The sequence below is a fragment of the Sardina pilchardus genome, chromosome 12, assembly GCF_963854185.1.
Source record: "Sardina pilchardus chromosome 12, fSarPil1.1, whole genome shotgun sequence".
NCBI lineage: Eukaryota > Metazoa > Chordata > Actinopteri > Clupeiformes > Clupeidae > Sardina > Sardina pilchardus.
The window spans coordinates 19,070,712-19,093,238 of NC_085005.1; the positions used below are offsets into that span (position 1 = coordinate 19,070,712).

General features: G+C 42.0%; 1 protein-coding gene across 1 annotated transcript in view; it reads right to left on the reverse strand.

The window, feature by feature from the left end:
• Positions 1-22,527, reverse strand: part of ptk2bb (protein tyrosine kinase 2 beta, b) — a 29,254-nt gene that overhangs the window by 2,610 nt on the left and 4,117 nt on the right. Inside the window, exons 2-29 of the mRNA XM_062550434.1 lie at positions 21,409-21,681; positions 20,866-21,044; positions 17,489-17,576; positions 16,903-16,982; positions 16,428-16,490; positions 16,069-16,123; positions 15,636-15,776; positions 15,435-15,509; positions 15,054-15,155; positions 14,032-14,149; positions 13,686-13,722; positions 13,224-13,255; positions 12,987-13,034; positions 12,699-12,796; positions 11,933-12,014; positions 11,550-11,650; positions 10,058-10,173; positions 9,062-9,162; positions 8,751-8,840; positions 7,526-7,730; positions 6,480-6,591; positions 4,516-4,575; positions 3,984-4,109; positions 2,742-2,891; positions 2,241-2,273; positions 2,024-2,048; positions 1,854-1,903; positions 516-650 (exon numbers count right to left, since the gene is read on the reverse strand). Coding sequence (XP_062406418.1) covers positions 516-650; positions 1,854-1,903; positions 2,024-2,048; positions 2,241-2,273; positions 2,742-2,891; positions 3,984-4,109; positions 4,516-4,575; positions 6,480-6,591; positions 7,526-7,730; positions 8,751-8,840; positions 9,062-9,162; positions 10,058-10,173; positions 11,550-11,650; positions 11,933-12,014; positions 12,699-12,796; positions 12,987-13,034; positions 13,224-13,255; positions 13,686-13,722; positions 14,032-14,149; positions 15,054-15,155; positions 15,435-15,509; positions 15,636-15,776; positions 16,069-16,123; positions 16,428-16,490; positions 16,903-16,982; positions 17,489-17,576; positions 20,866-21,044; positions 21,409-21,600 — 2,694 coding nt within the window. The 5' untranslated portion in view covers positions 21,601-21,681. The remainder of the gene's footprint in view (positions 1-515; positions 651-1,853; positions 1,904-2,023; positions 2,049-2,240; positions 2,274-2,741; positions 2,892-3,983; positions 4,110-4,515; positions 4,576-6,479; positions 6,592-7,525; positions 7,731-8,750; positions 8,841-9,061; positions 9,163-10,057; positions 10,174-11,549; positions 11,651-11,932; positions 12,015-12,698; positions 12,797-12,986; positions 13,035-13,223; positions 13,256-13,685; positions 13,723-14,031; positions 14,150-15,053; positions 15,156-15,434; positions 15,510-15,635; positions 15,777-16,068; positions 16,124-16,427; positions 16,491-16,902; positions 16,983-17,488; positions 17,577-20,865; positions 21,045-21,408; positions 21,682-22,527) is intronic.

The window sequence follows — 22,527 nt, forward strand, 5'->3', positions numbered from 1 at the left end:
GAAGAGAGAGGGAGAGAGAGAGGAGAGTGAGTCACTACAAAAACAGGCCTCTGACATGTGCCAACTTTTAAAAACGACACCTGTTGGAATCCTGTTCAGACAAGACACCAACAGCCATTTCCAGTCATCCTGTGAAGCTACCGCAGTGACCCATATATTAATTTCTCAAACATCTATTGGAGCTCGGGACCTATGGGAACCTGATTTTCCTGATCTCTCTCTCTCCCACAGATTTCCAGACTGCTCTTCACTGTCCTATGACTAACTTAAAAAATACGTCTAGCTGAATTACAAACTTTTGCTGTCCCAGGGCACCCTGGAAAAAGAAATTTAAGAACTTCGTGGGACTCTCCTGGTAAAATAAAGGATAAACAAATAAAACAAACCTGACCAGCTGAGTAGCCGATAGTTACAAACATCTATTGTGTAACACACCAAAAATGAGGGCATCGTTCGTCTGGCGATAGTTTGTTCCAACATCCCATAATAAATAATCTACCTCTACTCCCACTCACCTTCACCATGGAGATGTACTCGGTGGAGGGCGTCGTGTTGACATCATTTTTGAGTTGCACCACCACCTTGACCAGCTCCATGACAGATTGGTAGACCTTATCACCAGAGCGGTCCAGCTCAGCGGTAGGGGCAGGCTGAGGAGACAAGCCATATACCTGCTTATACTGTACGCTTTAAAAAAACATATCAGTCTATAACCTTCTTATACTGTATGCTTTAAAACACATATCGGCCCACAACCTGCTTATACTGCACGCTTTAAAAAACATATCGGTCTATAACCTTCTTATACTGTATGCTTTAAAACACATATCGGCCCACAACCTGCTTATACTGCACGCTTTAAAAAACATATCAGTCTATAACCTGCTACTGTATGCTTTGAAAAACATATCGGTATATAACCTTCTTATACTGCATGCTTTAAAAAACATATCGGTCTATAACCTTCTTATACTGTATGCTTTAAAAACCATATCGGCCCACAACCTGCTTCTACTGCATGCTTTAAAAAACATATCGGTCTATAACCTTCTTATACTGTATGCTTTAAAAAATATATCGGTCTATAACCTGCTTATACTGTATGCTTTAAAAACCATATTGATAACCTTTGTATACTGTATGCTTTAAAAAATATATCGGTCTATAACCTGCTTATACTGTATGCTTTAAAAGACATACCAGTCTAACCTTCTTATACTGTATGCTTTAAAACACATATCGGTCTATAACCTTCTTATACCGTATGCTTTAAAAAACATATCGATCTATAACCTTCTTATACTGCACGCTTTAAAAGACATACCAGTCTAACCTTCTTATACTGTATGCTTTAAAACACATATCGGTCTATAACCTTCTTATACTGTATGCTTTAAAACACATATTGGTCTATAACCTTCTTATACTGTATGCTTTAAAAAACATACCAGTCTATAACCTTCTTATACTGTACGCTTTAAAAGACATACCAGTCTACAACCTTCTTATACTGTATGCTTTAAAACACATACCAGTCTATAACCTTCTTATACTGTACACTTTAAAAAACATACTAGTCTATAAACTTCTTATACTGTATGCTTTAAAAAACATATCAGCCCATAACCTGCTTATATGCTTTAAAAACCACACCAATTCATAACCTCCTTATACTGTATGTTTTAAAAACCACACCAGTTCATAACCAGATTACAGTATATTGCACATATTAAAAACCATATCAGTTCAAAACCTGCTTTTATTGTAAGTGAGTATATATTGAAATCCATATCAGTGACCATAACTTGTTTATACTGTAGTATTAAAAATCGTATCAGTTCATCAGTTATTACCTGCATCGAGATTCTAGGAGGCTTGTCAGGTGGCGGTTTCTGAAGTTCAGCTTTAACGAAAAAAGGAAGTGGACATTTTACACACATACAGACACACTCGTGTGCTATGATTAAGACACTGTTCCACTATACGCAGATCAAGCGAGATATCATTTTGGTGTGGTACTCACCGTATTCAGCAACATAGTCTGGGGACTGAGGGGAACAAAGGACAAAAAAAGAGGATGTTTTGAATTCTGTTATGCAATCCGACAAAAAAACCCTATTAATATTGCAAATCTCACAGATGGCTTGCCTAACCCAATACATCCCATTTGTTATTTGTTAGATCTGAGATAGCACAGGAACAAAATGTTTCAAATGAACTGCCCTCTGGCAAATGCGTACCTGTGGGTTCATGGGATCATTCGCAATTGGATCCTGTTAAAAGAAGGAAAGTGTAACGTCGTAAACTGGACTGTGCAAGGGCGGGGCAGATTTAGGTGGGGTGAAAGCATGAGAATGAGACCAACACAAGGAGACAAAGGAGAGGAGAAAAGACATCAACAGAAAGAACATAGGGGAGGGGACTCATTAAAATGGCCCCAGAGAGTAGCACTTGTAGCTGCCTGGCTGGTAGCTGTTGGCTGTAGCAAATTGAGCAAGAGAGAACTGTAGAATTGTTTTTTTTTCTGACAGTTCCAACCGTTTTTTTTTCGACAGTACTTCTCGATCGTGATCTCGAGAAACAAGAGATCTATGTGAAAAAAAAAAAAAAAAAAAAAAACGCTGGAATTCTCCTTCAAGGGCCGCCGGAGAGAAAGAGAAGAAAGATAAAAAAAAAAGAAAAGAAAAAAAACGACAAAGTGAGGAAAAAGGAAGAAAGGGAGAAAGAACAGCATGGCTCACCAGTAGCTTCTCCTCCATCTCCAGCCAGGCGCTGTCCGCCTGCATCTCCTGCTTCTGCTTCCGCAGGGTGTCCTGCATGCGCATCTTCTCCGTCTGCCACAGGCGCTGGGCGTCCTCCTTGCTGGTGGGCGACATGCTGAAGTCCCCTTCCTGCCCACACAGGAAGTAAGCTTCTTTACTCCTCAGGTACAGTACGCACACAATTGAGTACCATTAGAAAAGGCTCCAGAGCTATTTTTTTTTTTTAAGTATATTTTTTGGGCTTTTGTGCCTTTAATTTTGACAGGACAGTAGAGAGAGACAGGAAGCGAATGGGTGAGAGAGTCGGGGTGGTATCCGGAAAGGACCACGGGGCGGGAATCGAACCCGGGTCGCCGGCGTGCGGTGCAGGTGCCCCAGCCAGTTGCGCCACGGCTGGGGCCCCAGTGCTATTTTGTATTATTATAAAATAATAATAATTTATTTGAATGGGTCTGCTGTACATAGGGTGACATGTAACCGTCAAAAACATTCCAAAAACCAAATGACACATTCTGACAACATGTCATATACATCAATAGTTTGTCATTATTAATGTGCATGATATGTGTCATGTCATTCTTATGACGGTTACATGTCACCCTAATGTAGACCCCTTCAAATAAAGTGTTACCAAATAATAAAATATGTTGCACTGACAGTATAAGGAAGGGTCATTTTTTATGTCTGTTTGTTGCAGGGGGTTGTGTGTGTGTGTGTGTGTGTATGTGTCTAAGTCATTTTCATTTAAAATAAATAACAAAAATGTCATTGTGCTTCCAAACTTTCTATCCTACTCAATATGGGGAGTATATTTTATTCAGTCTCACTGAGGGTTGTTTTGACAAGAACATGTGCTCAACAGTGAGTGAGTCAGTGAGTCACCTGGTTTGCTCATCAAGAAATGATATGTGGGGGGGGGGGGGGGGACGGACTAAAAGAAAAGAGAGATGATGGATGAGAGAGGAGGAAGAGATAGAGAGGAGGAAGAGATAAGATATTCAAAGAGGAGGAGAGGACAAGGAGGGAATGAAAGGGTAAGGACAAGATGACAAGATAGAAACGGAAAGAAAATCAAACGGAAATATGTGAAGATGTGAAAGGATGAGAAGATGAAAGAGGAAGAGAAGAGCGGAGAAGAGAGGAAAGGAGAGGAGAGGAGAAGAGAGGAGAAGAGAGGAAGGGAGAGAAGAAGAGAAGAGATGAGAGAGTTGGTGTTCCTACCCCCATACTGCGTCGACGTGGGGACATCATGGTTGGCAGCATCAGTCTGTTGGTGGAGTCAACAGGGGTCATATACTCACAGGGGCTGGCCAGATCAGGAGAGCTAGCGCACAACGCCTCATTTAGCTGGAACACACACACACACACACACACACACACACACACATAAACAAACCAACAAAAAACAGTGGTGTCACAGAGTTTTCAGAGTGGCTATTTCAACGTTGGCAAAAACAGCTCATCATTACCGTAGCCATTCACCATACATCCCTGACTTCTCATTTCCTAGAACAGATAAAGTAAACAAAATGGTCCCTCTGGCACCATAAAAACTATCCAATCCAATCCAATCCAATCCAATCCAATCCAATTTAATCCAATTCAATGCTCCATTTAAATAAGCTCCACCATGGCTCGTGAGACCTGGGGAGTGCAGAGAGAAATGTATACTGTATACTGAAATGTATAGTGTTAGTAACTTATTTGGGACACAGGTGTCCCCTAAAGGGCTGCGGGCAAACCAGACCAATACCTGGATGTGCAGGCCGATGCTGACCGTGTTGCCGAAGCGTCCGGCGTTCATTCTTGAGGGCTGGAGGAGGAGAGAGACGCAGAGCTGTGGTGAGGCATGAGGGGCGTGCGGGCGCAACCGCCGGACTACACCGGGAGAGTGCGACTGAAACGGACCGTTTAGCAGAGCATATGCTAACGATTAGCCTCAGCTTTCGCTAGAAACACTAGAACTGGACAGTGGACACACCAGATATAGGGCTGGGATAAACGATTATTTTTTAAACGATTAATCTAGCGATTATTTTTTCGATGCATCGATTAATCTAACGATTCATTTTTTCAGTTCGATTCGATTTCGATTCGATTCGATTATCGATTATCTCCCCACTAATTGACTAATTGCAATATATACATGTTGATTTACATATCTGAATGAAATAAAACATTGCAATGTATGTTTATTGCTCTTAAAATTCCAAAATGAAAGACTATGCAAGTGCAAAGTAATGCATTAAGTCAGAGGTAGCATTCAATAAAACCTTGAAGCCTTGAAAACACAGGGAGTGTTGTCAAATTGAAGGGGACAAGATTCCAACTGTCATCAATAAAATTACAAGTTAAGTAGGCTTATTTTAAGTCTTTGGGACTTTGGGGCCATAGGGCCCACCTACACATAGACCTACTGTATACCCCCATCAAATTATCATTATGATGATCATTATTATAATTATTATTATGCTAAGTGTACTTTCACTTCAAAGCAGTCAATGTTTTAAATGCTAACATTGTTCACAAAAAGTTTGTGAAAAAATCAGAGACCTGCTTTAGTAATGTAAGATACAGTATAATTACAATAGCTTTTGCATGGTTGCATAATAAATACAGTACTTCTGAAAACAACAGCAATAATATGGGTGCTATTGTTTTGGGATGTTTCCCTCATGCAAGCATCAAACTCTGGTAGGCAAATGGAGACAAAATTGACATGCTTTTTAATGAAATTCCATTTGAATCTCTGAATGTAAGGATTCAGGAAACACGTACCAACTTTAGTCTATGTATTACGGCCGAGCAGATAGGCGTAAATCACTGATCTGGAGATTTTTAGATGAAAGACTAAGCCTACAATCTTTTGACCATATTCAAATTTGACTGAACTATACTCTGCTCTGTATCAAGAATCCACGTTGTTCTATTAAATGTCGCTAAATAATTAAACAGCAGGTTGAACGGAACTTGCCACCAACGTTATCGATTAGTTTCAGTTTCTGTCGTGCAAACACGCACATGCATGCATTCAATGAACGCTCATACCAACACTTAATTGTGTTGCTGTATGTTTATTCACATCGAATTAGCAAGTATTTCCTCCTGATTGCTGGAACTTTTGTTTTCTTTTCCTGTCGGGCCGCGGTTGCTTCATCAATTGCGCAGCAAATTATCAGGTGAAGCACCGAGCCTAATTTCACTCCACGCCTCACAGACCAGCAGTCTCTCTACATTGTGGACCGATGCAGCTCCGTCCGCGGCCCATATAGTTAGAGAAACGCAGTAGAGGAACGAGTGCGTGCTGCAGTGCCTTGCACTTTTGAAATTCTGAGGAGTCACTCACGTTGCCACCAACCTTGTTTTGATTTTGACTACGTGTCGATTCGCATATTTTGAACCGACGTATATTTTGCGTCGAACTAATCGGTTAAGTCGATGCGTTGTCCCAGCCCTAACCAGATAGCAATAGCGCTGCGCATTATTTGATAGATAGATAGACAGACAGACAGACAGACAGACAGACAGACAGATAGATAGATAAATATAGATAAAGATAGATACTTTATTGATCCCCAAATCCCCAAATTCGAACAAATTAGACCAGTTCTAAACTATTTTCTTTTTTTTTTGTTTACGCTCTGGGAGGGTAGTGCTGGTGCGCGCCTGGTGTATCCCGCCATTGAGAGGGGGCGGCGCACAGTGTTTGACAGTCACCTTGGGCGGTGGGCCGTCGTTGAAGGTGAACTTGGGCTCCAGGAAACGGGTGGAGCGCGCCCGGTCTCGCTCCCTCTCCCCCTCCAGCTCCTTCTCCATCTTGTTGACGTCGCTACATGGTAAACACGGATGGAGGATGAGCAAGGCATCGCATCTCTATGCTTCTCTCTACATGTCATGACGTTCAAACGGCTGACGTTCAAACCACCCACACGCTGAGTGGCCTTGGCGTTCACAGTGCCCATGAAGATTTCTTTATTTTACAAATCAGACATTATGATTCAGTTAGTAATAAACAGTTAATAGTTAAGGTAATACTAGTAATAGTAATCGTAATAATCATGCACATTAATGTTTCATACAAGATGTTACTCTAACTGGAAAACACAGGGTGCTATCACACCTTGCTCACTTGGAGCAGTTCAGTTGGAACATGGAGCAGTGCTCCCCCCAAAAATCAGTTTGTTTCGGCATGTGGACACAGCAATCCCTATGTTGTTTCCAAGCCAAATAAACGGGCAGACGCTGCCTAGAAGAGGCACACTGTGGAGTGGTATGTTATATCTGGAACATCTAGTTAGGGAGAGAGATGCACCGAGTTATAAATCAAAACTTTAATGAAGCGATAACGTTTCGGCCTGCTGGCCTTCTTCAGATTTTTGATTTATAACTCGGAGTGTGCGGCATCTCTCTCCCTAACTAAGCTTTATACCTGTAGAAAAAAAAAAAGTCCTGAAATCACTATCTGGTGTGTCAACGGGAGAGGACAAACTGTAGTGAAGAAATACCGGAGCAACTCAGATGTGAAGTCTTCAGATATTTACATTGTAGGGCTAACGTTTCGACGTTTGCCACGTCTTGATGATGACGTGGCAAACGTCGAAACGTTAGTCCTACAGCCGAAACGTTGGTCAATAAAGAAATATCTTGAAGTTCCGAGTGTGTCACAACACTTTAATTTAAATCTTTATTTACCGCCGTGAGCACCTCACACAAGGTGTGCGTTTACCTTTACCAAAAAACCCCCCTGATAACCAGTCAGTCACCTGATCCTGCAGACGAGCTCGGTGAAGCTGGGTCTCTCGCGGGGGTCGTAGCTCCAGCAGTTGGTCATGAGGGAGTAGAGGGCGGGCGGGCACTCCTCAGGCTTGGGCAGGCGGATTCCCTGCTCCAGCTGGTTGATCACCGCGTGGTTCTCCAGCCAGAAGAAGGGCTGCTGACCGCGGCTCATGATCTCCCACATACACACCGCTGGACGAGAGGAAGGGGGCACGGGACACGTCAAACGCACATATTTACTGCACACACACACACACACACACACACACACACACACACCAACACATCTACACACACTGAAACACATGTATAATGCACACATGCTTGTACTCTCTCTCTCTCTCTCACACACAGACACACACACACATGTTCAAGGGAGATGCAACAAACACAAACTACTGTATGTCTGTCACTCTCTCTCTGTATCTGTCACACACAAACACTCACACAGATAGACAGAGGACACTCATCTATACTGACACACACCCACACACAGACATAGGCATGCACGCACGCACACACACGCACACACACACACACACACACACACACACACACACACACACACACACACACACACACACACACACACACACACACAAACACACACACACACACACACACACACACACACACAGCATCAGGTCACGGTGGAGAGGAGAGGACACTCTGCCTCTACAATTCACCCTGGGGAGTAACAGGGCCACAGCGGTGTGGTGACATGACTGACACCTGGAGATGACTTGGCCCGGTCCCACACGCTGCACAGTGTCAGCCAGCAGGTGTAAGCAGGCCAGCAAAAGAAAAAAAACTGCTCTCACCGTGAAATTATATCCTCTTCCCTGCATATTTTATTACCTTATAAAGGGCATCAGAGGAGATTTATCTTCCTCAGAGACAGCTATGGACTGTTAAGGACATATTACTGTCACCCATTAATGTCTCATCTAGCCAACAGCAAAGTGATGAAATATAGACTTGAATAATACCAACATAAATGGAGTCCATCAGTTGTTACTCATTGATCAGTAATCAATTAAAGTGATACTACTGTATCTAAGATTCATAACTTAACCAAATGTTTTTTTTACTGTAATGACTCATTGACATGATTCCTTCACAATGTGAATAATTTACAGAGAAATACAGTGCTTCTCCATTGGAAAAGATTGAACAACATTGCATGGCATTGCGTTAGCATAAATCACTTACCAAACATCCACACGTCACTGGCAGAGGTGAACCTCCTGAAGTTTATCGATTCAGGAGCCATCCACTTAATGGGCAGCCTGCTCACTGAGGCTGGGGTGGACAGGGACCACAGGTTTCACATCAGATTTTACTCTCGTGTAAAATGAGGAAATGTGGCCTACTGTATGCTTTATCCCCATATAAAAAGCCCAGAAACAACATCGGAAATGCATCATCAATCGCCATGTAGAGTTTACAGCTCATGAAAGTACCCATGATAGTGATAGGGGTAGTTATGCTTCAGGGTTTCAGAGTATGAGGTACTGATTTACCTTTGTAGTACTCCTCCTCCTCAATATACCTGGAGAGACCAAAATCCCCCAGTTTTACACAGTCATGGTCCGCCACGAGGATATTCCTCACAGCTATGTCTCTGTCACATGAACACACCACACACAAAGATATACACAAACACAGGCACAGACAAAGACACACACACACACACACACACACACACAGAGAGAAAGAGAACTACATCAGTGCAGACCACTTAGGTCACAGGAAAACACAAACACTGGCTCATTTGAAAACTAAATGAAAGCTTTGATGAAAGAAATGATTAGTAAAGCAGCATGAATGCTCATTTCAGTATGTGTGCGTACAGTATGTGTGTGTGTGTGTGTGCGTGTGTGTGTACAATATGTTTGATGGCAGTGTGTGTGTGTGTGTGTGTGTGTGCGTACAATATGTTTGATGGCTGTGTGTGTGTGTGTGTGTGTGTGTGTGGTTATGTAAATGTGTCTGAGAGTGAGCGAGGGTCTCAGTCTGAAAGAGACGCTGCCTTCTCATGCAAATGTGATGCAGCTTTAATCAAAGTTTCCAGGCGCTCTCTCTGCGCTTCAGGTGGTCTCGACTAAGAGATGTTATCGGCACACTGGAGGTGAATACTGGCGCGGTAATGAGAGGGAGTGCTCTTTCATACACAACACCCTATTGAGCATAAGACATTCTTACCAAAATTCAGAATTAGCATTCGACATTTTCTTCTGGAAATGTAATTTATGAATCTTATGAATACTAGAGAGACATAATAACTCACATCGCCCACATAATAATAATAAGAAATCGCACAACATTTGCTGACGTTATTATTATTATGAATTACTATTATTCTCATGTCTTACAAATTTGGAGAAATTCTGCAAAGCATTCCCTTGACAACGCGCTTACAGGATCAGTGCACCTGTTCCCCAACAGATGATATTTGCCGTTAATTAAGAGGCTAAACTAATTAAATCTTAAGTGCCAAGTGGACTTTGTTTACACACCTGTGCACCATTTTCAAGCCCTCCAGGTACGCCATGGCTTTGCAGATCTGCAGGCTGAAGAGCACCAGGGTGATGTTGGTCAGGTTGTGCTGATTGTCCACCAGGTAGTTACCCAGCTGCCGATCACAAACCACAGATCTGTTATTTTACAATTGTTGTTGTTATTATTATTACCTCTGCCAAGGAGGCTATGTTTTCATCGGGGTTCTTATGTTTGTTTGTTTGTTTGTTTGTTGGTTGGTTTGTTAGCAAAGTAACTGAAAAAGTTATGGATGGATTTTGATAACATTTTCAGGAAAGGTCTGAAATGAGTGGTCTCTATTTTGGGAGTGATTCGTTTTACCGTCTGGATCCAGGAGGCGGTTGCTTGGCAGAGGTCTGCGGTCTCTGAGTGTTTTTCAAGCATTCAGAGAGCACAGACCTCCGCCTGTATTGTTTTTCCTAGATTGTCATTCATTTGAACCTAAACTATTGCCATTACACCACTTCTTCTTCTTGTTGATCCATTTAGCTTTAATCCAAAGTGAGTTACAGACTTCAATTATTACATACCCCGTCTCCCTGGAGCAGCATGGGGCTACTGTAAGTGCCCAAGGGCACAACAGTGGCAGAAACAAACCCTCAACTCTTCTGGTTACTGCATGCTAACGGCCCCTTAACCACCACTACCACTGCCCCGCTGTTTAGAGAAGAAGACACGTCTGGCACTGTGCCACTTGGGGATTATGGCCATTAGTCTGATTGAAGTCGTATAACACAGGAGTCTGTGAGGCGTTTGTTGCCTGCTCAACCCTGGGTCTTAAAATGACTTCGAGTGAAAAGAGAAATGTGCGCTAGGAGGGCAGAGCGGGGGTGGCCCCCGATTACAGTGAGCTATGGGGATGAGCGATGATGTGAAATTAACCCCGTTCCGACTCTCCCTATTAGTCACAGATTGATTAATTTAATCAAGGTATGTAATTGAAAAACGCTATCACAGTCACTGCTCTGTGATATTTCACAGGATGAGGGCCCCGTGCATGTAAAGCACGCAGAACATGCATTAGGGAGTAATAATGGCTCGGGTTAATTTGATGATCCTTACTGGGGAATTTACACCAGAGCCATTTCTAAGTGGTTTTCAGTTGTCCATCTATTGCTAGTGATAGAATTCCATTAGAGTCAGTAGAAATAAACACATCTATAAACACATGGTTGTGCCATGTTGTGACAGAGTAAACACATTGGTGTACCATGTTAGAACAAGAGGCAATGTAAATTGATTAATTTACGTTTCACTATTGCTTAAGTCTTGCTTGCTGTGTAAATTCCCAATACAATTAATGCTTAGAATTGGTGAGACGTTTACATTGAAGTGATCAGTTGTTTAGGAGGTGAACCATGAATAAGTATGAGGTTCTGTAAAGCACTTTGACACAATTTCATACCAACGTTATGTAAATAAATAAAATCGAGACTGAAATTGAATCCCCCAGGTGATCCCACAGCTCACCTCTCCGTACTGGTAGAGCTCCATGACGATCCAGACAGGGTCCTCCTCAATGATCCCGATCAGGCGCACGATATTCGGGTGGTCCAGGTTCTTCATAATCACTGCACACATTATCATCTTTTACTGCACATAATATGACACAACCAAGACCTCCTTAGTCTTTGGAAATCACCATTCATAATATCATAGTCAATCTAATAACGCTGAAGAGAAGGAATACTATCAATGCCATATGAGCTCCTTTCTTCAGTACATTACTGGTGAAAGTGGGATAGTTGTTAATCCGTCAGTCACAGGGACTTTTATTGTAGTTCTGGACATGTAAAAGAAGTGTGAGGTTCTGCAGAAGATTTAAAGTCTGAATTAAAAATGTCTCTCTCTACCTGCTTCACTCGTGAACTTCTCCATGACGTCTGGTGAACAGTCTTTACAGGTCTTCACCGCCACACTGATGTTGTCCCTATTCTGGAGGCCACACAAATAAAACACAAATAGGAAGATCATTACTCTAAGATTTGAAAGCTGCTGTACATTAGTCAAATTCTATGCAGTAAGAGCTTTTGGAAGCCCTTATGATATGACCTTATGATATATCTACTGTCTCCATTCAGCTCAGTCAAATACCGTAATTTCCCGACTATTAGCCTATTAGCTTATACATTGATTTTGCTAAATTTCTTCAGCTGTGAGGTTAATATAAGGAGACAGTTAACATGGTGTTAATATGGTTTTGTTTCTTTAAACTTGCATATATAACACATATAACACGCAGCCGTGGCCTACTGGTTAGGGCTTTGGGCTTGTGACCGGAGGGTTGCCGGTTCGATCCCCGACCAGTCCACGGCTGAAGTGCCCTTGAGCAAGGCACCTAACCCCTCACTGCTCCCCGAGCAGTGAGGCAGGCAGCTCACTGTTCTGGGTGAGTGTGTGATTCACCTCACTGTGTGTCCACTGTGTGCTGTGTGTGTTCACTAATTCGGTTAAATTGGGTTAAATGCAGAGAACTGAATTTTCCTCACAGGATCAAAAAAGTATATATTCTATTCTATTCTATTCACTGTCCTGCAGCTCATATGCGGGAAATTACTGTATGTCATACCGTAAAGACTCATTTAAGGGATGGATGAGGATAAACAAACGGCTCCTTACCCCTTGCTTGAAAACTCCTTCATGTACCTCTCCAAAGAAACCTTCACCGAGGATGCGTCCCAAGATTATGTCGTTCCTGGATATCCCATACTTAGAGGCTGTGGAATAGACATCAACCTTACAGAGCATTTTGACCATGTACAGTGTTCTCCTGTTCAAAAGTATATTTTATTGTTTTCATGTGACAAAACCTATTTCGTATAAGAAACAATATATGCACACGAGGCATTTCTGAACTAAAGCTTTACACCACATTAAGTCGTTTGGAAAACCATTTCTGTCTCTTACCAGAAGATGGAGGCCTTTCATCAAGTATTTCACAGTATATGTCAGATCCTGTAAGAAAGAGGCAGTGAAAAGCTCATCTCGTTTTGAGAAAGACAGTGATTTCTTTTTAATAGACCTGACTATTGTTATACACCATGAAATAGAAGACACACAAATAAAAACAACATCAAAATAATATATTGAAGAAATATGAATAATGAAACAATATGAATAATAGAAACCATGAACTGTACTTACCCCTGCTGTATCTGAATGAGCCAGTCTGTCCTCTGTCAGGGAGAAATACCTGATTAATTACAGTACATAACGCCACGTCTCTCTAACACACATTCTAAACCCTCTGCCAAACCATCAGACAACCATGTAGAAATGCAGAATACTTCACAACAAACACAAAAACAAATGCAACTTTCACCTCAACAGTCATTTTATGATGACATGTTTAATCATTAGAAAGGTAAGGGAGAACGTTCTGTATAATTAGAGAATGTGTATTTCTGTTCCAAGGCACGTTAGAGCAGGTTTGATTCCTGCACCGTGCTGTGCTTGCGGTTGTCAGATTTACGGTTAATATTTTTGCTTTGAGATAAAGTAATGATCTGCCGTCTGTCATCGGGCCTCTGAACGGGGAAAAAAAAGCAAGTCTTGCAACACCAGCCAGGAAAGACTCTCACGCCAGAGGAATGTGAATCCACTCACCCCCCTGAAGGTATTTCTGGAAGAGACTGTCTATTATCTGAGGTTGAAAAACACAAAACAAGAGTCATTCATTTCCTAAGACACACTATCTATATTTAAAGGCACACCAGGCCTTATGCCAAACATGTACTGTAGACAACGCCTATGGTATACAGTCGTCTACCACATATCAAACCTAATTCTACACAACATAGATGTTATAATACACGCTACTAATACAAAGATCAATGAAAGTGGTTATTGTGTGTCAGAGTATCTTATTTCACAATACACATGTACATAACGAAATAACGATGTACTGTATATCTGTCAATTTACTTGACTGTAGAACTGCTTATGTCATTACCTTTGTTTGACCTCAGTATCAGTGAGATGTCTACGTTGTTCACCAGCCGACAGTATCCATCGATAAGATCAGCCATGTTCTCTGCCATGGCTAGCGTAGGCACATTAACAGAAAGCGGCTGAAAAATAAGAAAGACCATTCTCCTATAACGAAGTCTAGACTCAAGTCAATATAAAGTGACATTGTGTGTGTGTGTTTGTGTGTGTGTTTGTTATACTATTATTTTTTTACTATTTTGTTTTGTAGGTAGTTAGCCTTTACGGCATTCATGTTTGAAGGGATCAAAAAACATCTCTTGTTCCCACTATCTGCCCACATTGCTTTTGTAGCACAAAGTCTCATAGAATTGACAACAGCTTTAACGGCAGGACGTCACCAAATGTAACCCTTGAGAATCAGGCTAACTGAAACCAGACCCAGGTGTGCTGTTGGTGTTCTGTAGAGTAGCCTAAGTATGTTGCCTACCCAGCTGCCTTGCCTTGACAGTTTGAAACTCCGAAGTCTATCCTTCGAACGAGACATTTAATGGGGAGCCTGACTCACCGTGGCCATAAAAGATCCCAAGGCACTTATCGTAAAGAGTGAGGGGTTCCCTGGTGTGCTGGCTAAATTCCCAACATGGCTCATTTAATCTGGCATCCCTAATCATCCTCCTGTGTAACTGACTCATTCATTCATTCCTTCACCCTATACCTCTTTCTTGGTCTTTTGCAACACCATACTGACACCTGCATGACACCTACGTGCATGCATACATTCCATTTTCTCCCCTGGACATTTTTTGAAACTGCAGTAATGTAATATTGCTAATAATTAACGGCTGCCGTTCGTCATGCAGATGGGTGTTACACAATGGTGCTGGTTAGTGAGGTTCCCCTTCTAAAGCCCTTTGGGTGCCTCGAAAAGCCCTATATAAATTCAATGTGCAGCGGTTGTTGTTGTTGTTGTTGTTGTTGTTGTTGTTGTTGCTGTTAAACCTTAGTACTTTGACCACGCTAATGGATGGCCTGGTTGTGGCTCACCTGTTTGGCTCCCTCGATGTCTACAGTCAGTAGGGCCTTGCTGTCAGACCTCGTGGAGCACTTGATGCTCCTGATCTGCTGGAATTCTGCCAGACAAATGGGCTGGTAGAGCAATACAATATAAGTTGGTTAATGGGTTTTACATGAGGGTTGACCATAAGCAATACATATGAGCTGAGACACATGTTCTTTGTGAGTAACGTCAATCCATATTTGAGATATTGGTTTGTTTTTTTCTTGTGAGGTGAATGTGTATATCTGTATATGTGCTTGTGTGTGAGAGAGAAATGTGTGTGGGGTGTTTATGCTGGGTATGTGTGTGTGTGTGTGTGTGTGTGTGTGTGTGTGTGTGTGTGTGTGTGTGTGTGCATTTATGCCTACATGTGAGTCTGTTTGCGAGCGTTGGCAGATCCCTTTAGCTCCAATGACCAAATCCACTGACAAGCTCCAGCCTTGCTATAATGGGAGAAATCGCAAACTATTACACTATGTTATACACGTATGCAGTCATAAATACTCATGGTACCAGCCATGCTACTGTTATTAGAGCTGATTGTGAAGCAACTTCTCAGACACACTCACCACCAGCTCACAAGGGTAGACCTCCTCGCCGAAACAGAAGAACTCGCTGAAGGTCTGGAAGAACCTGATCATACACTCCTCCTCCTTCAGGTTGGCGTATTGCTGGAACGTCTGCTGGATCAGCTTCCTCAGCTGGCGCGACTGGGGGGGGCACATATGCATTCATCTATTTATTTATTTACTCATTTGAGTGTACATATTATGTCCTCTGAGTGGTGCTGATTAACATGGTTCTCTTTTCATTCAAAGAAGCTTCCTCTAATAAGTTTACTAAAAGAAAATAAAACCTTATAGTTATATGATCATCTTTCATTAATCATCATCATAATAAACATGTTATTCAACAAGTTTTTACGGCTTATTGTACTGACTACTATCCATTGGCTGTGTATCTATTTTGCTGTACAGAAGTGGTACAGTAAAAAAAACAAACCTTCATCCCATCAATCAGTTCTCTGGGAAAGAACAGGTCCAGGCCGACATCCTTCCTGTGCAAATGAACCATATACCGCCTTATTATTTCAGCGGCTGTGAGAAATTTACACTAGAGTGATGCAATCATATGCAATCTGTTAAACTATTGTAGTCAAAACAGAAGATGCCTTCCATCCGGCGTTATTTATTTATTTTTTGCCAATTTGCGTGTAGACATCAGTCTCTGAGCATCAAATAATAATACACACACCATGAAAAAGACACAGCAGTCAGCCAGTCAGCTCTGCTCTGCTCTAGGGAACCCGAGGGGGAAACCTTACACCACAGTATACAGTTCACAATTCAAGAAGAACTTACTCTAAAAGTTCAAAATTAGATTTCTTCTCAAGGCCTTTGGCATTCATGTCTTTGTAAAACCGCCTGAGGAAAAAAAAAGCACACAAAAGTATCTGTTTAAACAATGACAATGACAATGACAATGATTGTTGTTTGTTTGCTATTACTGTAGTTTATTTGATTTGGTTAATAAATCCATATTTTTGTTAAAATCCAGCCTCTCGACTCCCTCTTTTGTTGTGGCCTTACCCCAAGGTCAAAACAATTGTGATGTACAGTATCTCACATACTGTACGCTGCACATTTCATTCCCAAAGTGTCTGTCTGTCTAACTGTCTTTCTGTCTGTCTAACTGTCTTTCTGTCTGTCTCTCTACTCATCTCTCTACTTCTTTGTTGCGGCTGGAAACTTAACATAAGGTCGGATTCCCGCTATTGCAAGTCTGTGTCACTTTTGGATAAGTGGCTAATATCAGTTAACGTTAACTTTGTCTCACCTGATCTCCAGACAGCCGAGCTGCAAAGCCATGCCTTCACTCACTTTGTGGGCGTGATACTGCATGTAGTCGCTCCGCACCTGTCAAACATAAATTACCCATCAGCATCCTCACTACCCAGAGGCTTTTCTGTGCATTACACTGTACAGTATATAGATGATGTATGAATATCATTTCAAACTTTTACAGATGCACAACCTTAGTCTGGTTTTCACCATACTATGCTCAATCTTTTAAAATCGAACATTAGTCTGGGGAGACTGCGCTTTGTTTCTACTGCACTTCGCGTCACTTAAGTTTCGTTATCGTCACGTCACCGGCCAATAGCGTGCCAGGACTAGAGTATGGCCGTTTCTGATTCGAGCCAAAGGTTCTGGCAGTAAACAGAGGAGATAGATTTGCTGGTTTCCAGCCTGAGCTGCCGGGCGAAATTCAAATTCCCCGAAAGTTCAGGCAGGGTTCACCCAGCCTAGCATAACCTTAAAGAAAACGTTGGATTGTAACTACCAAGAAGACGTAAATAAAATACACTGTATCAAATTAACTTTGATAACTGATGACTAGAGAGCAACAGGCCACCACTGACCTGCTGGTATAAATACAACAAGGAAGTCCTGTCTTCTTTAAACTTCTCCAAGAAATTAGCTGGGATGTAACGAATTCTCAGGTCATACCTGGAAAGCACACAACAACAACACAATAAAATACAATACAAATGTTCCTAAAATTTGAGGACATTGGGGTCTCCACAGCATTCCATAACATTCATTCCTCAGCATTTCATAACATTCCACAGCATTCCTCAGCATTCCATAACATTCCACAGCATTCCATAACATTCCACTACATTCCATTCCATAACATTTCACTGCATTCCAAAGTCCTCTTTACTAAGTAACTTTGTTACTGAACACATTTGGCTCTTTTCCGTTAAAGACCGGAGCTGGCCGAAGGCTTTTCCCCAGTCTTAAACACTGATGCGTGGCCTCAGTTTTATCTTTGACCCTCAAAACATTAGCCTGACTCTCGCCAGACCCTTGTAGTTCCGCCATGCTCCACCAGAGGCGTTTCGCTGAGCTCCACACAAGGGTCTGGACGCGAGGGCAATCCAAACCCCTGTGCCAGTGATCAAAAAATGAGCAGCCAATCAGGAGCGCCGAAGCGAGTGTTTGATTCATTGGCGGCACGCAGCGAGGAGTCTTGTGCTGACATTGATTCTGCTGTTTCAACTGTTTTGTCGAATCTATCGAGTATTCATTCTTTCAGAGAATAGTTTTGAAGACATTTATTGGTGGCAAGGATGTTTTTACTCTTCTTCCGACCGGGTTTGGCAAGAACTTGAAGAAGCCTAGCACGTCATTCAAGATAACAGGCAAGTGGTTTATCAAATCACATGCGAGGATGTTTTACAAGGACCCGCCTTCAGAAATACATCTCCTATCGAGAAGTCCCAGATCCTTGTGTGAAGCAGACAGCGAACTACAGGATCTGGCGAAAGTCAGGTTATCAAAACATAGGAGTAGACGGGGATAGGCAAAAATACATCAAAATGTATTTTCCAATAAATACTGTATAAAGTACTCGAATTGTTAATGTGTGAAAATAAACTACAACTGTACATGCATAGTAGCCATGCCATGTATCAAAATAAAGTACTGTAGTTTTGAATATACTAAAATAAAAAGGCTACTCTTTAAAGGGAAACTATGCAGGTTTGGCGATTTCATCGCCGGTTTCGCTTTCGCTTTTCGTTTTCGCTCATTTTATGCTTGCAGATTTCTCTGCAGAGCTTCCCCTACAGCTTTAGCGTGTATATTTTACAAAACTTCTCAATCGGTCAGTCAGCCTTTTCATGAGCATGATCGCGAGGCTGGAGACTTTCTGTTAGGAAGTTTCTGTTCCGACCCTGTGGCAAAAAACTTGCATGCGTGGTTTTTCCGCTCAGAGGTGCCAGGGGGAAGTGAGACAGCTGTCATTCAACCCAAAATAAGTCAAATAGCCATTCCAATGACTCTGGAGCTGATTAGTTAAGGCAAATTAAGCTAAAAAAAAAACTTGAATAGTTCTGCTTTAAAGTAAGCATGAAATCACTTTTAATCACTTCAAACTGTCAAACATATCTATTTATATCTAATCTATTCCTTCATCACTGACTCTGTTGATAAAGTGGCCAGCGTTTGAGTGCAACAGCTATTCTCTGCTTTCTCCTACGAGAAATGGCCTAAATCTGCAAACGGTCAACAGATCAACGATGCTGACCTGTCTGTAACATCTCATCAGAGATGCACTCAAGAAGTCACAACTGAACTTGTCAAGTAGTACAAACTAATCACCGAATCTACTGTGAGCCAGCAACTTTTTGAGCGATGTTGCAGGGAACCACATAATGGTTTCCATTCTGCTGATTCAAGAAACTGATGGTTAAAGTTCTCAAGAAACTGATGGTTAAGTTCTCAAGAAACTGATAAACTGTTAAAATTCTGAGGACACTTGAGGTTTAAGTGTGAAGTGTGTGTGTGTGTGTGGGGGGGGTTATCTGTCTGTCTGTCTGTCTGTCTACTTGTTTGTCTGTTCGCAAGATAACTCAAAAAGTTATGGATGGAATTCGATTAAATTTTCTGTCAAAATATGATCCAATACCTCGTTTTATTTTGGCAGTCTACTACCAATGGACGTCTATGTATCTTGGGAAACAATGAAAAGATGTTTGTTTCCGTACAGTTGTTGTTGGTAAGAACTATAGTCTGGTACAGAGCAGTAAGCCATTTAATAACTCATTCACTTAAAGTAACTTTACACATTTTCTCCCACCTCAGCCTCAATTGGTGACCATGTGATATAAGCATATAGTAATATTAAAAAAACACCTTTCCTTCTCTGAGACCTCTCCCCACCTCCAGTCTCTTTTCTGCCTCAATCTAAAATACCTGTACCTCTCACTTTTTATGCAAACAAAAATGTCATGCTCTAATTGACCCTTCCAGAAGTCCCGCCCTCCATAGTTACTGTTGCTACGCCTGTCAAACTTTCGCACCTTGCCCGTCTATTACAATGGAGGAGACACGGGATTTTTTAAACAAATGTAATTTACAAAGACATCGCACCACACTGAAAGCTCATATTTGGTCACTAGCGAGCTACATCTGTCCTCTGTCAACTACAGTTGCATTTTCAGCTCTGAACAAAACCGTTCATGAGTTATTTAAGCAAAAGTCTAAGGTACGCGTTGTTTTCGATGGTTCCTCCAGGCTAGTACGAATTAAACGGGCGGGGGACAAAACTAGCATAACGTTTTAAGCTATACTTCCATAACGTCAATATTTGACAACATAACATGATTGGTACTTCAACTAGGTATTATTTTAGACAGAATTGCTGACGGGCTATACATACGTCTCGTTGAATGTCTGTTAAGAACTTTTTGCCGCCATCGTGAAACGTATCTCGCGGTTATGGAAATATCACGCAATATGCAAAATTTAAAGTTAGAAAAATACGTATTTCAAACTATATCATGTCTTTATAGTTCAACATGTTATTTCACCGTGATTTCACGTGTTTGGGGGCACCACACATCCAAATAAATGCCCTTAATGGCCCACAGGCTATGCAGTCTCCATAGGTTAACATGGCAAAAACTCGAAAGCTTGCCAGGCCTTGCTTGCCTAGTTACGGGTTGCTAAGCCACGATTGGCCTGTGGCGGTTTTAGGGCGTGGCTCTGGAAGGGTCAATTGTACTTTGTAACAACGCTGGACTAACTGTAATTGCACTATTTTACATAACAGCAATGTCATAACTCAAATAATGGCCATAATAGCACATAACAGCAATGTAATAACTCAAATAATAGCCATAATAGCACACTATTGCATAAACGGTGCTCTAAATGAAATGTGATTGATTGATTGATTGATTGATTGATTGATTGATTGAATAACACAAAGTAAGTCATCAGTCCCCACCTCCACTCGGCCTCGATGTGGTGGCTCTCGTATTTCTGCTCCACCTCCCCTATGGTCAGGTCTGGGTGGAGCCAGTGGAGCTCCTCAGACTTGAGGTGTTTGAGCCGAAGGCCGTAGCAGCCGACATTCTGGACGTTGGGGCCCAACCGCCCACTGATCAGAATGGACTTGATGATGGCCTGGCAGGACACAAACATGGAGGACAATTAGAGAGACAGCAAGAAAGAGAGAGGGAGAGTGAGAGTTAGAGAGAGAGAGAGAGAGAGAGAGAGAGAGAGAGAGAGATGTGTTTGCCATAGCTTTGGGCTGACTTTGTCCTTTCTAAAAAACTATGTGAAAGTAACTGGAGTTCATCAGCTCTAACAGCTTACGTGTTAAAAATCAAAAATGTACAGAGCAACGCATTCACTCAGCAAAAGCTTTTGCCAGGAGCAGGAGCCGACTGGATTAATCTTATATCCGACTATTATATCCACAGTAGCTAATCAAATGTTATGATGGGATAATAGGCTTTAAGCCTATAAGAAATGATGGGATCCTCACCCGTATTTGCCAGGAGCTGTCGCATTTGACGAGCTTGAAGTTCCGGCCCAAGTTCGAGCTGCTGGAGAAGCACACCTTGAGGATTTTGACCGGTCCGCCGTCGCCGGTGAAGTTGAACCCGGGACTGGAGTTCGTGCCGTCGTAACTCGGGCTGGGCAGTCGCCACGAGAGGGTGGTGGTGTCGCCCGCCATGAAGGCAAGTGTCGCTCGCTCACTCGCTCTCTCTGTCCCCTCCGACTCGGATTGAGAAAGCCTCTTCACACGCTCGTCATCCTGTGTGGGACAGGAGGCAGTCCAGCTCAGTCAAGGGGTCAGCATTGTTATGCAGAAGACTACAGAATTAAAGCCTCAACCTATAAGTCTTCATTTGCGGATGGTGCATTCGGACAAGGAACCAGTACACACAAGACACATGCAATGTATACAAGGTACAGTAGGTTTTGCACTTCAAGTTCTTAACTAATCTGCCATGTGAGACACTTTACTCAAGATACAGCATTTGCATCAATCCAAACATTTTTGTTGTTGTTGTCGTTGTTATTAAACAGCATTGCCAACAAAGTTATAGTCAGAAGGTGAGTGGAGAGTAAGATGAGAGAGAAGGTGAGATTCAGTAAGATGCTGATAATTATTAATGAACATAATCAAAGATAAACTAATGAGCTGAATGACTTCAGGGAGGTGCACTGAACACCACAAAGTGTTTCAACAAATGTGCATCAAGGGAGGACACAAATGGTGTGACGCTAGGACACTTCGCTGTTGCTCACTACAGCCTGAGTCAGTGGCATTATAATCTCCCAGGGAGATTCAGGCAGCTCCTAACTATCTATTTATTGACTGCTTCACTCTTGGCAATCAATGGTGCACTCCACAATGTCATTAGATCTCCATTGGGTTGGACTTATATCATTTGGTGGATCAATTGCAATTAACTAATAAGCCTGTCTCAAGTGGATTCAATCAACCACAGATGAATAAAATCATTATTTGGCTATGGGTTCACACACTTCACTGTTAAATGTCTTGCTGAAGCAATCTGCAGTTTTGGGATAAATCGAAAGGATAAAGCACTAAATTCAGATTAATGTCTTCTGTGGTCAGCAGTTATACTAAAGA